The following is a 16991-nucleotide window of genomic DNA, read 5'->3' on the forward strand; positions in this document are numbered from 1 at the left end:
CTTTCAGACCGCAAAGCTGGCTTTGACCAGGTATTTTAAAACGTGTCTAAAAACGGGTCTGCCAGCTAAAACCCCTTTCACACCGCATGTCTTTAAACGGTATTTCAGTGCAGTTTTTGTTCCTTCATTGAACCCGTTTTAACCCAAAGAAAACAGTGGATGAAATAAAAACGGGTCTGAAACGGATAAGACCCTGCTTTATTACCGTTTAGAAATACCAGTTCAATAGAACCGGTAAATTCACTCTGCACCTTTCAGACTGCACAAATTACCGGTTTAAAACGGTAAAAAAACTGCAAAATACTGGGTAAAAAGTGTGGTCTGAAAGGGGCATAAATGTCCTGCATTTATCATTATCATTTCTTATTGAAAGCATCTTGAAACAGAGATCTGTTTTGACTCAATTCTTCCCACCAAATCTGTGTCTGAAGATGAGGATGAACGTACTCTTTCATGGATAGGTTGGATATTTAAAGGCTATCCAAAACATGAGAGCCAATATTTACAGAAATATGCCTTTGCCTCGCTTCGAGGTGCAAATTTGTCAGGATGAAATGAGCCATTAAATAAAGAAGTTAATAAATTAGTAGGTACAGTATTGTCTAATTATTATTATTATTATTATTATTATTATTATTATTATTATTATTACAAATACAGGAGCAGGTACAGAACAAAAAAACACCATATTAAATTTAAGTAATAAAGTACTAACTGAGACTCAAATTAACTTACAACAAAAGGGACTTAAATTTGCCCAGAAACTCTGCATAAAGTAATTCTCAAAAGAACAACAACAATTAAAAATAAAAGATGCACCATAAAAACACAAGCATTACAAACCAACTTCCACATTCAATCCGGCATATATCAAAAGTCCACACGTTCCAAAAATTATTAGAAAAGGGAAAACAAAAATAGAAACAAAACTTATCAAAAGAAGAAAAAATTGCGTTGAAAGAACTTGAAGAAGACACAAACATTGTAATAAAACCAGCCGATACAGGCGGAGGCGTCGTGCTTATGGACATCACCATGTATAGAACCGAGGCAAATATCCTATTATCAGACACTACCAGTACCTATGAGGTACTGTACTAAATAAAGACCCAACTTAAATTTTTTCAAGACTATTACATGAACACCTGGAAGAAGGATTGGAGAAGGGCATTATAACCAAGAAATAATTTGATTTCATCTCCAGGAACACCCAAATTCAACGGGCTCACGTTCATACTGGGGGGTGTCGTGGGGGTGCATTTAACATTGTATCCAACTATTAGGGTGCTTATACAATTTAACATCGTATAGGGGGCTTACATCGCATCGCATCGGGTGTATGGCATGCAATGCAATCAAAAATCGTGCGACTACATATCGGGGGCGCCGTGATAATACACAAGTACTAATAATAATAATAATAATAAGTACAGTAGACGGTACTGCTTTCCTAGCACGGCGCCCATCTCACTGATTGTATGCCTTAAGGTCCTGGCGTGCGTTGTGGGCTTAACTAGCACACATAGCATTGCATCGTATGCCTTGTGCATACGATGTGCATGCGATGCGATGCTAAGCTAGAAAAGGCTAGTACAAAAAGTATGTGCATCACATACTTTTTGTACTGTAGGATGAGGTGCCGCGGGAGCGCGCATCCCATCGTACAGCATCGCACCGCCGGCAACGGTGCGTGTGTGGGCTCCTTTAAGTTTAAGGTACTTAAGGCATACAATCAACGCGATGGACACGATTTTTTTATCTCATGGATCTTATGCATGAGATCCATGAGATCCATGAGATAAAAAAATCGTGAGCCCCCAATAACCATTGTTAACGCCATCAGCACTATCAACGCCAACCCGAAGCGTGGCGAGCCCACGAGGGGCGGCGGTACGCGTTCTCCGACCTATTCATACCCCCACTATCCACGTCAGCGTGGAGTTGATTTTATATAGTGTGGCGAGCGCAGCGAGCCACAGAGCCCGAAGCGTGGCGAGCGCAGCGAGCCCCGCGAGGGGACGCGGACTACTTTACATGTATTCCGCGTCCGCTCACCACACTATATAAATAAAACTCCACTGGATAGTGGGGGTATGAAAAGGTCGGAGGACGCGTACCGCCGCCCCTCGTGGGCTCGCTGTGCTCGCCACTCTTTGGGTTGGCGTCAATAGTGGGGTGGCGTTAACGATGGGGGGGCATTTCACCCATGAGGGGGGGTTAGCAATTAAAATTGGGGTTTGGGGGGCTTTTTACATTGATTCCAATGTAAAAATCTCGTCGATTGCATCATCTCATGCATCTTATGCCGCACAAACACATAAGATGCATGAGATGCTTGAGATATCAGCCCCACACATACAATCTAGATCGTGGGCGCCGTGCTAGGAAAGCAGTACCCAGTAGACTGTTGTTACATAATAATAATAATAATAATAATAATAATAATAATAAATTGCTGCGGAGACAACTGCACTACAGATCCCACACTTTGCAGAATAAATGCTTCAATCTCTACCAAAAAGGCACTAGGGAATTGTTTGGGTAAAGCATTAAGGGGAGGGTTAGGGTTGGGAAAAGAGGGAGGGTTACGATTTGGCACTAGGTGGTGGAGAGGTTATGATTAGGCTATGAGGGAAGGATTAGGTTGTGGGTGGGTTGGTTATGGTTAGGCACAAGAGGGAGGGTTAGGATTAGGCTGTGGGAGGGGAGGTTAGGATTAGGCTGTGGGAAGGGTGGTTAGGCACTTGGGGGAGGGTTAACATTAGGCTAGGGGAGGGAAGGTTAGGTACTATGGACAGAGTTAGGCACTAGTGGGAGGGTTAGGGTAAGGCTGCAGAAGGGCAGAGACAATGGGTGCAGGGTGAGCAGTGCAGGTGACCCTTGACCCAGGATAAGTGTACCCAACACTCCCGTTACCCCTTATAGATAGACCACTGTTCCTCAGGCACACAGCAGCAGTCAGGCTTACCTGGGCCACTACTGAGCAACTTCTGGTAGTCAGACATTTTCTCCAATTTGCTGAAGAGGAAGAGACCTCTGGCATATCGCCCAATGACGGGCTGGCTCATCAGGATCTGCGTCTTCTCCTCATCACTGCTGTCTTCATGATCATCAATCACCAAGATCAGGTTCTTGGTTCCTGCAAATATAACCCTGTCGTTTACTTTCACCGGAGAGAAAAATGGGTAAACCAAAGTCATACTGTTGGCAATATTCTCCTTGTTCAGGACATTGTACGTATAACTAAGGAGTCGCGTTCCACTTTAGCGACCCAAGGAGGAAAGGAGGATTATCCTAAGCACTGTTATACTCATTGAGTATTGTGGTAAAGTGGGGAATGTACTGAATGAAAAGACAAATGTCACAGTCGGTGCTGCTGCCTGCTGTTTGTGGTTATGCACAGTGAACAGTTAGTGAGCGACCTCCTCCTGTCAGAAGGATGATAAGAGGGAAGCTCCGTGTTGACAGCATGCGGCTACAGTATATCCGCTGGTGTATCCTCCAGTATAAATGGGCATTGCAGGTGCTAACAGGCAAGTGTCAGCACATTGTAGAATCGCACAAGGGTCACCCTTGGGCACACGGCAACAGCGGCATCACCACGGATCCTTACAATACCAGGTGCTGCCTGTGAGGGATTTTCTGTCACACCTTGACCATTTTGAATAAGGTGAATTGAGTGCCACAAACTAATGCAAGAGAAACTCCAACTCTGCCCACATATACTATTGTGTCATTGCCAATCTCAGGCAATTGGCGTGACAACACATTGTGTATCATCACGATGCTCAGTGGCCCTGTGTGTTCCAGGAGTCATTGGGCCCTGCTAAGCCCGGAATTCTCAGATCCTCTCCTTGACCTGGACCTTTTTCAATTCTCCTTATTTTAGTCCAGCACTGAGAGGAACACTCACCAGACAGAAAGAGGCCATGGGAGGTCCACCATGGGGTAAACCGTACGTACTAAGAGGGGAGTTATATTGAAGATGGGATGTTGCCCATAGCAACACGAATATCTTCTAGGCTCCATTATGTGGTCGCCATCACCGTTGCTTGCGCTTACACCTACATAATGCTACAGTAGGTACACGGAGTGACCAACGTTCCTGGGCGGTAACTGGGGGGTGACCTGAAGTGATCGCAATGAGGTCCTCAATCTCTTACCTAATATTGGCAGCATTTCGTTCTCAGAAGCTGTAATTCCAGATTTCAGTTTGCGCTCGTTGGAAATGTAGATACAGAGGGTGAATTTACCGATGCTCTTTTCTAGCTTATTTCCTTTCATATCGGAGATGCTGAGAAATGTGATCTTCTTCACCAGACCGGAGAAATACTTTGTGCCCAGCGCTGTACGCAGCCACCTGACGTTCTTCTCCTCCAGTGCAGAGACCATCCCGACAACATGGCCCTGCATGATGGAGAAGGTGGAGATACAAGATAACAGCACTGCGGGAAGGCTGGAGGCCACTGACGGAATACAGCGTACACAAGAACATGGAAGCCTATGACCCTGAGACCAGCAGATGTCAGTGTGGTCACAGTGTGCTCATGTCCTGCTCCTGGACAGAGATAAGTTATTCCTGATCATCGATGGTTTATGGCCGATGTAGAATGCAAGTGCTTTCACACTGAGCAAAGCCCTCCCCCCCCCGACACCTGTGAAGCTCCGATACCAGGTTCTGATTAGCCCAATGGCCAGTCAGTCAAAAAACAAGGATGACAATCGGTTAATGAAACCATCGGTGGTTACCAGCTATTTCCAATGGATTTTTTCATCAACGTTTTTTAGCCCATGAGCTAATCAGAACCTGGTCACTTCCTATATCACACTGATGGTCATCCATACTGATTTACACCAGGGGGTTACTTCATTAAACCCCACCCCAGTCATAGGGAAACACCCACAATTTGCTGGTCTGTGCGAAGGGGCGGAGCTTACTGTCATTTTGCCCCGCACATACAAAGCACAAAAAACAAGTAGCTGTGCAATTGGACAGACCATGCTGCACTGCAAGGACTGCACTGCAATTTCATTTCATCTATTTGCATGTATGATAAATACATTTTGCTTCTGCATGAAGCCCTACATTCAAATTACTCTTCAACTGCAATTTACAGTAGAGTTGCTATTGGAAATACTGCTTAATCTACAGTAAAACTCTGTGCACATACTACATCTGCACACTGTAGTGTAGTTACTACTGTATACCTCCAACGGTACCAACTCTATTGGGATCAGGGCATAAAGTGGTCATGCAGAGGTTGGGGAACTCATTTCTCTATGCCACCTATTTACCCCCCCCCTCCCCTCCCCCCATTGTGCAGAGACATGGCCAGTGGTAGGGTTATTGGCATCCCACTGCAAACTAGAATGCTTTTCTGTGAGACTTACTGTGCAGGGCCAATGTGGAGGTTAAAACGTTCCACCTCACCATTAGAGGTGGTGGAACTTAGTTCCACCCCGTTCCCCCTCACTTTAACCCCTGATTGGGACAGTCCTGCTTATTGGATAGGTTATGCTTTCCTACACGCAGGTGGCAGTATCCCGCAGGTGGGGAAAGTAGTGGGTGTCTTTGATCAGCAAGTAATCTCGGAATAGATAACTGTGCTGAATATCCTGTCGGGCCAGGAGGCCACAACCCTCCCACCCTAGGTCTCGCCCATTTCAAGAGGCTATGTCCCCTTTATGGGTCACACTCACAAGGTGAAAAGTTACAAAGCTGCAAATTTACTGCTCTCTTTTGCCCCCACCTCAGAATCAGCCCCTACAGTATATGTAATTTCAGGGAAGAGGACTTCCAATTAGTGTAACGCATCTGCTTGCCGTGCTTTACCGTTCCCAATTGGAGTCCACGCACAGATGGAGTGCTCTCCATCCAGCTGGGAGCTGGCGGTTGGATCCCCTTCTAATGGAGCTCCCCGACGCTCTCACCCACCTCCCCGCTCCCCCAGCGGCGTAACTAGTTTTTTTGCGCCCCCTTGCTGACAATGCAGGAGGCGCCCCCCCCGGGTAAAAAAAACACGTAGCGGAGGGGAGCCGGGGTACGGGGGGGGGGGGGGGGTTGTGTTTGTGTGTGTGTTTGTGTGTGTGACGTGTTCGTGTGTATGTGTGTGTGTGTGTTACCTCTGGCCGCATCCGTCTGCGCCGGGTCCCGGCTCTTGAGTCCCGTTTAATGCTGCTAATGAAAAAGTAACACTTGGAAAATGGCTGCCCCTATACTGCAGACTAAAAACTGTCTGCGGTATGGGGGCAGCCATTTTCCAAGTGTCACCTTTTTGTATTAGAAGCGCTGCGGCTGCAGCAGTAGCCGGGACTCGGGAGAGCTGGGACCCGGTGCAAATAAAACCACCGGCGGCAGAAGGCAACCAGTGAGTAACAATAGTCCCGCAGCCCCCCCGGCGCCCACATACCCTCAGCGCCTCCCCGCCACCGCGGGGGCTGCGGGACGATAGTTACGCCACTGCGCTCCCCCCTAATCCTGCCCTTCTCCCTGAAGCGGAGATGGGCAGGGTTCACGTCCCGACTGCCTGGTAACTGGGATGCGTGTGCGTGTGGGACGCTTGCGTGTCCCAGTCAGATCTCGGGGGCAATCTGGCGACCCCCAGCGCTGGCTGAGAGGTGCTCCATCTGTAGATGGCGTTAACATTTTGTCAATGCCAACCTTGAGCATGTCGACCTGTGGAGACAGCAACATACAGTATGCATAGATGGTGTGATGTGATGGAGTGATGTTATTATGAAATCATGCTTTAATCATATGTTGGAGTGATGATGTCATGCTGTGGTGATGTCATGCTCTGATGCCTCCCAGCATCCCCGTAGGTGTGTGTATCACATGACGCATACACAGATAGGTCTCCAGGTGCAGAACACAGAAGGCATATCATCGCAAAGGACGGCTGTTACCACAGGAGCCATACTTCATGTATATGGCATTAGTAAATGCCGGTATGCATGCAGAGACTGGCAGCAAGAATCCCACACTTTTGTATTGGCGGAGGTGGTCAATGTGGCAGAACAGCGTATAGACCTGCCAAAGTGCTGTATTCCTTGGTGTAGCACAAGGCCGCTGTAGATGAGCCGCTGCTATCGGTGAGCACACACTAGCTCATTCCTTCATGGCGCTGAGACAGTCTGTGCCCTCGGGGCATCTGCTGTGAGTGGTAAGTGTCGCTGCCGGTAAAAAACTGGGCACTGGGCATGCATCCCGATGACTGCTGCTGTGAGATGCAGATAAAGATGGCATAAAGACACATGCAATCTTAAAGGGCACCTCTATGTGGTAACTGGAGGATGACATATGTGGGTGTGGTGCCGGCATGTCGGTGTCAGTGACTGCGACTAGCGATGCTGTTCCACAGACACTGGCGGCCATGGTCCCTTGGACAGCCTGAGCATGACATAGGCAGGGACAAGATCCAGTGGTGCAGTGGCAGAACTCTGGGAGGCAATGGAGTCATCTGCCGCCGGGCTCCTGCTCATAGGCGTGCGCACGGGGGGTGCCGGGGGTGCACAGGCACCTCCTAATGACTGTCACACCACCACCCCTCCGCGCTTGCAGGCAGTGCTATTTTTACCGGCGAGCTGATCGCATGGGGCACCCGCCTGCTCCTTATTAAAGGCTTTTGAATTTGATCAATGACATTGGCAGCTCTGCTCATCGTGCCACTGACCCAAGCCGCCTGCACGGTGCACGCAGTAGTATTGGCCAGAGCGAGTTTGCGCGGCGCTGCCTCCCACACACTTTCTTCCTGTGCAGCGCTGCCAGCGCACAGTTTTTGACTCTACCACACTGTTATGACACAAGCGCAGCACCAGTAACATTTATAAGTAGCTGCTGCAGTGGGGCTTCACCACAGACGGCCGATCAGCAACAGACCGAGGCACTGAGGCAGAGCCCAGGCAAGAACTTAAATGCTAAATGTATATATACACACATGTATGAACTTCTAGTTTCCAGCAGCACTCCCACGGACTTGCACAATATATCACTCGGACACAGATCTTAACGCTGGTGCAAGTCCGTGAGAGTGCTGCTGGAAACTAGAAGCTACATTACTAATTACTGAGCACCCCGGCAGTTACTTTCCTGATCTATTGAGTGCTGGCCTGTCAAGTATCTCTCTCTCTGTCTCTGTCTCTCTCTCTGTCTGTCTCTCTCTCTCTCTCTCTGCCGCTGTATCTCTCTCTCTCTCTCTCTCTCTCTCTCTCTGTCTGTCTCTCTCGATATCTGTTGTGCTTTTTTGTTTTTTTTTGTTTTTTTTTGGGGGGGGGGGGGGGGGGGGGGGGGCGGGAGAGGAGATTTTCATCCACTCATGTTAAGACAGGAGAGGCCTCAACTACTGCAGTAAAGAAAAACAATATTAGTAATGTGTATTATATATATATATATATATATATATATATATATATATATATATATATGTGATTAGTATCATGTAATTAGTATAACTTTTTTTTATTGGTATATTTTATGGTTGTTTTTGTTGGTTTGGTTGATTTTTTTTTTTAAATCATGCTGGCCATACATTCTAATCCTACAATAATGTATATATACTGGCCGTCAGAATACAACGCTGGCATCCCAATAGAGGGAATCCTGACAGCTGTCAGGTAGGTATAATGTACTTATCCTCCCCCTTTACCATCCCTCCCTCCCTTCCTGCTGCCTAGCTCTGCCCTAGTAGCCTAATCCTATCTGTCCCCATTGCTCTAATCCCTGTGCCCCAGCACCTAAACATAACCACCCTGCAGACTAACCCTAACCCCACCTTCTAAGTAACTAACCTGAAACCATCGTTCCCGCGGTCTTACCCTAACCTTCCCCCTCCCCACAGCCTACCTCTAAGTTCCCCCATTGAGCCTAACCTCCCCACCCCCCTTCCCCGACCTAATGCTAGCGGTCCCTGCATACTTACGTTAAGCAGTTGGATTCTGGTGCCTGTCTCATGGTGGTGGATGCTGACAGTATAGGGCCTGCCGGCATCCTGTTTGCTAGGATGCTGAATGCCTCCAATGTCAGGATTCGTGCTTACATGCTATAGCATATCTCATAGGTGAAATAGGCAGATCCTAAGTCGAGCTCAGGGAGGACAGAATGGTGTCCCTCCCTCCCTCCCCCTACTGTCAGCGACAGCACGGACAGCGGTGCCCAACCCCACCTCAGTGATCACAAAATACTGGCAGTGAGTGACCCCATTTTTTAAATTGAGTGGGTCCTGAAGCAGCCAATAAAAATCCACAGTGCCACCCAAACCAATCACCCCAGCCAGTGACTTGTTCATTCATTCACTGCCTGAGACCTCTGCCTTTCCTTCCCTGGCTGCAACATGCTGATGCAGATGCCATACACTGAGTCCCCGAAGGGCTGCCTCTCCTTCTGGCTCTCTGGATAGGCTCGGAGTCTGTACAGCGGCTACCTACTTCTTACAGGGGCTTAGCAAGCGCTCCCACCACCCCCTGCCAGAAGTCCCCGATCGGGATGGGGGCATCACGGTGTAGATGTAATGGGCATCACGATCTAAGGTGACATGTAATCGGCATCACAGTGTGTGGCGTAATGTGCATTATGGTGTGGTGTAATGTGTAATGGGCATTAGTGTACGTGGCATTATGTGTAATGGGCTTTTACAGTGTACATTTTTTGCAGCGCTTTCACAGCGCACTGTTCCTTTTTCTAGTATGTGCATGGAGGGGAATGATTTATTCTGAAGCCCAAAAACATAAATACATCACCTTCTATTTAGTTTGCATTGGCGCCCAGTAGTTTGGTGATGGACATGCCCCTCCAATGGTGCACCCCCTAAGAAAATGGGCTGCGCACGCCTATGCTCCTGCTCCCAAGGGGCACCTCTTCTCCCCTGAAAGTTTGAATCAGTTTATTGAAAGCCGTTGATATTGCTTTTGTGGCTGTCTCCTCCTCCTAGCAGGACCATAAATGTCACACTCTCTTTATTCTAAACGTAATTTCATAACATACATACATGCATGCATATATTTATATAAAATGGTGTGTGTGTGTGTTGGGGGGGGGGGGGGCACCAATATTTATCTTGCCTCCGGGCAACTGGGAATAACTTACGCCACTGCAGTGGTGCGTCTCTGTACACACACTGGCAGATAGACTTTGCAGCTGGAGGGCTTCTCATTAAGGTGCCCATTGGCAGGAGCAGTAGCCTGAAACGACAGTAGCTACTGCACCTGCGCTCCCCACGGAATCGCCAATAATGTATTCTGAGTATATGTTACAGTCACAGTGAGCCCATTGCTGCTGTTCTCCTAATATAATATAATAGCATCTCAGAAAATGATTGGAATTTTCCTTTAACGATGATAATGCATGAATGCATGTGACTTGTATATCTGCACTGTGATTGTAGCTCATTTAATCTAAACATTGCACTGTACTTTATGGCAGGAGAAGGTCCAGGCCCGCGGTATCTGAATACAGTCATACAGTCACTCACATGCGGTTTCATCGCCCAGGGCGCCTCTGCTGCCACCAATTACACATCATGTGATCAACTCATTGAAAAGAAAATGATAAACAGTGTTTTCAGCGCTTGAGGATTGCCAAGAGTTTTGAAATATGTCCATATACTGTATGTTCTTAGAAGATCTTTTCTTATAAGGACCTTTCTCACATATAAAGTAAACCACAGTCATCTGTGATTCAAGAAAAAACACTTTAGCGATAATTCATTTTTAAAACATATGAAGCTTATTACCACCAGCCGGTGATAAGAAAGGGTCTGCTGCAGGGAGTCTCACACACAGAGCTGGCCCTAGTCTAAATGACGCCCTAGGCAAGATTTTGGCTGGTGCCCCCTAGCACCGCCACTAGTTCCGCCTCTGACCCTGCTCCCCTTTCCCAGCACCATCAACCCTCATCATAGCAGTCATCATTTTGGTGCTCCTACCTGCAATATTTTAAATAGAAACAGTGCACACATTTGGTGCACAGCCCAAACAGGGGTGTGTTCTTGCTGGGAAGGGGCATGGCCACACAATAGTACCCCCAATTCAAATTATGCCACACAGTAGTGCCACTTTATTCACATTATATCATGTGATGGTGTCCCTTATTCACGTTACATCACACAGTAGTACCACTTTACCTTATGTACATTACTCCTCACATTATTCACATTATACCCTTAGAAAAAAATGACACACATAATGCCCCTTACACATATGTTGCACATTATTAATGCCCTTATACACATGACACATAATGCCTGTTACACATATGTTGAACATTATTAATTCATGACTCAATAGGCCATGCAGCTCCTGGCCAGTTCTGGTAACGTTGGGTGCCTTTTTTGTGGAAAATTCATCTTATTTGCTTTGTTATGACCAGGACACACAAAGAGCTTCTGATGATTAAAATGATATGCGGCATGCCTATATTCTGTGTGCGACTGTGGCTGTACCTGCATACGGAATGCTATGTTACAGTGATTTCCATGAATACACTATTTCATAGGCAGATACAGCCTCACTCACACACAGAATATAGGCATGCTGCATATCATTTTAATCAACAGAAGCTGCTGATGCCCCTAGGCATTCCAAATGCCCTAGGCAATTGCCTAGTTTGCCTATGCCTAAGGCCGGCTCTGCTCACACACCACTCCGCTCCAGAACCTTGGAAGAACCTCAGAGAGGGGAGGCACGTAGAATTCTCTGCAGTCTTAAAGCATCAATAGTGTTCTCCTGCCACAAGTGCACCAGCTCAGCAAATTTTGGACCTCAGGGTCAGAAGAGAATGCTATGTGCCTATTGTACACTTTCTCAATCAGAGTGTAAGTAATTTCAAAACTCTTGGCAATCATCAAGCGCTGAAAACACTAGTTATATTATTCTTTTCTTGTTGTATTTAAAGTTAGGTGGAACGTAATTATTTCCAGTGTTAAGCAGCTAAGGTATCCAGCGCAACTGTGATCAACTCATTATCTGCGGCATTCTTTTATGTAGAGCAGCTTCCCCCATTCCTGAAACCGCACTCCACTTAGGAGCACACCCATGCATATAGAGGGTGATTCGGACTTGTCTGCATGTCCACAAGTTTGCACGATGGGCCACAATGCGTGCGCTTGATGCCTGGCTGCGATGAACTCCTGGAACTGGTTCTGTTTGCTGGCACACGGGGATTGACATGCACTGGGCGTGTGTGTGTGGGGGGGGGGGACCAGCTGTTTCATGGGAATAATGAGCACTATAGCACAACAAATAAATATAAAAACACCCATTATAGGTACGGCACTGGCTACGGGGCGGATGCGATGAGTCGTGGACACTGTAAAAAACATTTAATGGTACAGCAAGCACATGCACATGAATTCACAAGGCGGGATGTCAATGGAACAGGCGGCCGCTTTGTGAATGCCGGCTGTTATGAATTTGCGCCCATGCGAAAAAAGCTCTGAATCGGGCCCATAGTCCCAATGCAACTACTGCAAACTCACAATGTTACCTTTTAACTCCCAAACGTGTACAGGTGCAGGATCTGCAAATGCACTTTATCTGAAACGTAGAATATGACGCAGATAAGAACCGCTCGGCCCATCTAGTCTGCCCATGTGCTGTACCTGCACCAACTTACACACTAGAGGTGATTTTTGAGGGGAGCTAATTAACCTCACAACCACACAAGAAAAGAAAGTATTGCTGGGTGCACTAAAACGTCCTTTTTTGATAATTATAAAATATAACTTTTAATGATTTTGCTAATAAAAAGGTGAAATATGAAAACGTTAGCGACAGATGTGAGAAAGATAAAGAAATTGGAATAAGATTTAGATTGTGGGAGGAAACCAGAGTACCTGGAGGAAATCTACATAAGCACAGAGAGAACATGCAAACTCCACTTTTTGGGGGTTGTATGTGTAGCTTTAGGACGCCCGTATAACTATACAGATAATTGGAAACACATGATGTGCTGTACTTACAGAGCAGGAAATATACATAGAACACTTCTTACCGAATCTTTCCCCTTCCCGGGTTCTGTAAATCAGGTGAAACAAACACAGTGAGGAGATAAAAGGCTTTAGCAGAATATTCTGATTCTATGTAATTCTAGTAATTATTCATTTATTATTTATTATTATTATTTATTAATAATAATGGTTGGTAAATGCAACCCCCTGTCTTGTCCTGAAGGGATAATAAAAAAAAGTGGTGGCATTGCCAGTGTAAGGCATCTTGGCACCATAGGCAAAACTTCAAACTACTGCCCAACACCACCACACCCCACACTGACCCAATACCGACTTTCCAGCCCCTCAAGTGAAGTTCCACAGCCACCACCTGCATTAAGTACAACAAGGAAGTCTTCCTTATGGACATGCCTAATTTGTGATAGGAAGACTCATTGCCCCCCCCCCCCCCCCGCCCCCCCCCCCAGATACATAAGTGCTGGTTATACCGTACTCACCATTGGTGCTTTCCAGGATCTCTCTGATCTCGGCAAGTTTGTTAAGCATTACTTTCTCCATCTTCTCCAGAATCCGAGGTGTCAGTGACAGATCTCCCGTCCTCCCGTCCTGTGTCCCCTCTTCCCCCCTATAACGTATTTGGCATCTTCATGCTGAAATAAATATTAGGATATTTAGCCGCTGTGGCCTACTTATGTAAAAAAAAAACAATTCACAGAGATTGTTAGATGCCTACAGATGCGACACGGCAGAGGGTGTACACCGCTCCTTCTGTGATGGTGTCATAACAACTTACGTACAATTGTAAAAGAGCATGAAAGCATTAACAGGGAAACTCCCCGCCGCACCCCCCCCCACCATTTGCATGGGAACGCCCTTGAAACGCTGCCCCATTGCCACCACCGCCTCCCTCTGTCCACCCATGTCCAACCCCGGCCAAGGGTGCTCGCACAATTTGCCTCCACATGCGCATAACTAATTATGTGCAGGTGCAGGCCAAAAACATTGGTCCCCCATCAGGGTCATATTAAGGTGGTGGGGCTCAGGGGGTCAGTACCCCTTGGCCCCCTCGATCTAGGGCCCCATATTTTTTTATATAAAGGTTTTGTGCATGGCAGTAGGGGTAGTGCTGCAGCTTCACCTATTTGCTGATGCGACAATAATTAATCGTGCTGAGCATCGGGAGCCGGGGCACACTGACTGCACAAGTGTGCAGTGCATTACTGGGAGCTGACCCATTAGACTTTGCAGGTGGGTTGGGTGGTTCTGTGCTAACCTTTTTTACAGCAGCTCCTATAACGTGGTTAATAGATAAAATGGAAAAAAGAGCGCTATTTTGGTGATAATGTTGAGATATTAATATGGGGTGCTGGTATTATTATGGGGTGCTGGGAGTATCTAGAGAGTGGTACCTGTAAAGAAAAAAGGTTAATTGTAATGTTTACACCCTTTTAGGAATTTTTGCTTTTTTTTGAAAGATTTTTCGTTTTTTTTAAAAAATGAAATAGCTCCGTGCGGCACTGTCCCTAACTATCCCTATGTACCTCCGTTCCGTGATGTAACGATCTATGATGGATGAGAAAGGAGATGGCTGGCAGGTGTCTGGCTAGCCACGCGTCCGTGGTAGCCGCTGCGCTGTTTGTCCGTCTCTGCCGTCAGCCGGAAGTCGCCGGAAGTCCTCACGGCGAGTTGTACGGAGTCACTGCGGGTAGTGGGAACAGCGTGCCGCTGGAGATGGAAGTTTGGAGAATGCTGTCCAACGCGTTTCATGCGACTTGGCACACTTTTTCAAGGATGTTTTCTTTATGCAATCTTTGTTCTTTTATAGTAAAGCTTTATTGCTAAAACAGGAAGTTGATTCCCGGAAGTCAGTAAAAAGAGTGGGAAGCACATGTTTCCATCTTTTCATTGGTTTTATTCAAGTTTCGAAATTTAAAATCAAAAATAGAGTTTTTGCTATTTTTAATAGATTTTTAAAAAGGGAATGTTTAGGATGTATAATCAGGGTACCACTTATCTAATTAAATTATAAATAATTATAAAAAAGCGTTTAATTCTATGTCTATATTGAGGCCTCTTGGATCCATTGTTTTCATCTAATAGATCCATTTGGTCTCTGTTCTTCTGAGCTGTGTAACAAGATCTCCTCCGCGCCAGTTTTCTTTTACTTTTTGTATCACTGTGCATTGCAGTCCTGTGGGATCTTTCTCATGTTTCTCCAAAAAATGATTCGAGACACTGTGAGTTTTTAGGCCTTTTAAGATGTTATATATGTGTTCAGCGAATCTTATTTTGGCTTTTCGTTTGGTCTGTCCTATATGGACCACATATAAACACCTTCCAAAAACTACTGGAGAAAGAAATTGAAATGATTCCAGAAAAACAAAAATATAGACATCATTTATCAATGGAAGAAAAAACAGCATTGAAAGAACTAAGAGAAGACACAGAACTAGTCATCAAACTCGCCGACAAAGGCGGAGGGGTGGTTTTGATGACAATAGATATATACAAAGCAGAAGCAACAAATCTGCTGAATCAGAAACATATGAAATTCTCACCCATGACCCTACTGAAAGTTACACAAGACAACTACTGGAACATCTACAAGAAGGCCGAGAAAGAAATATCATCACCGAGAAAGAGTTTGATTACATATACCAAAAACATCCGAAAATTCCGACCTTCTATTTTTTGCCTAAGATGCATAAGAATATTACCAACCCACCAGGTAGGCCAATAATTTCTGGCATAAATTCAGTCACCTCAAATTTATCTAAATATACAGATTTCTTTCTTCAAGAGCTGGTAACTCAACAAAAAAGTTACCTGAGAGACACAACAAGCATCCTCCAAATTTTGGATCAAACAGAGTGGAAAAACAACTACATCCTATGCACAGCAGACGTAAAGTCCTTATATACGTGCATAGAACATAATAAAGGATGTGAACATGCAAGATACTTCCTATCAACTGACCGAACACTAAAGAACTCACAAATTAATTTTATTATGGAAAATATCCATTTCATATTGTCACACAATTTTTTGTGTGACAATATGAAAGGCACGACGGCACCTTCTTCAGACAGAATGCGGATTCGCGATGGGGACTCCCCTGGTCCCGAGTTACGCAAATCTGTTTGTAGCTAAGTGGGAGGATGACCATATTTGGCATCCTAACCCACATAGTGAACATCTCGTTAGTTGGCACCGTTATATCGACGATGTCTTCTTTATATGGCAGGGCACACAGGAACAATTAAACAGTTTCATCATATACATAAATTCAAATGAGCTAAATCTGAATTCACCACCACCTCCAGCAGACAAGAAGTCATCTATTTAGATCTAGAAATCTACGTCGAAGAAAACCAACTAAAAACAAGAACCCACACTAAGGAAGTACATGGCAATAATATCCTGCCATCCACCAGCAACCATTATAAAAAATGGATATCAAATATCCCAGTTGGTCAATTTCGACGTGTAAAGAGAAATTGTACAGACAATCATGTGTTTCAAAAACAAAGCAAAGAAATGAAAGAAAACTTTTTGAAAAAAGGATACAAGAAAGAACCCCTGGAACAACAGCTTTCAAAAATAGAGACCTTAGAAAGAAAATAACTTTTATCCTATAAGAAAAAGGAAAAAGGCCCAGATGTAATTCTCATATGCATTTTTCACACAATACACCAGTAACTCTTCAATAATAGAGAATATTGTCCACAAACATTGGGAAATATTGAAACTGGATGAGACACTAAAACCAATACTACCTGAAAAAACAAAAATAATATATAGGAAGGCCAAAAACATAAAGCAGCTATTAGTCTCCAGTTACACAAAAGACCACACTCAAGATACCGCCACACAAAGCAAAGGATATTTTGGATGCATGAATTGCAAAGCTGTGTAAAAACAATAAGAGGTCAACAAAACCAGTAAAGAGCTTCATTTCCAATCAAACTGGAAAAGAATTTAAAATAAAGGACCATCTTTCATGCAATTCGGAGGGAGTCATCTATCTGTTGGAGTGTCAATGCGGACTTC

At 45.4% G+C, this 16991-nt stretch overlaps 1 protein-coding gene across 4 annotated transcripts in view; it reads right to left on the reverse strand.

The window, feature by feature from the left end:
- The window catches only part of LOC146019749 (uncharacterized), a 95144-nt gene that overhangs the window by 31518 nt on the left and 46635 nt on the right, over positions 1 to 16991 (reverse strand). For all 4 annotated transcript variants that reach the window (XM_083152280.1, XM_083152277.1, XM_083152278.1 and 1 more), the window contains 4 exons: positions 13439 to 13591; positions 12986 to 13008; positions 4164 to 4407; positions 2969 to 3139 (listed from right to left, as the gene is read on the reverse strand). In XM_083152280.1, the coding sequence (XP_083008406.1) occupies positions 2969 to 3139; positions 4164 to 4407; positions 12986 to 13008; positions 13439 to 13499 (499 nt within the window). In that variant the 5' untranslated portion in view covers positions 13500 to 13591. The remainder of the gene's footprint in view (positions 1 to 2968; positions 3140 to 4163; positions 4408 to 12985; positions 13009 to 13438; positions 13592 to 16991) is intronic.

Source organism: Crinia signifera, chromosome 7 (assembly GCF_055691185.1).
Source record: "Crinia signifera chromosome 7, ASM5569118v1, whole genome shotgun sequence".
Lineage (NCBI taxonomy): Eukaryota > Metazoa > Chordata > Amphibia > Anura > Myobatrachidae > Crinia > Crinia signifera.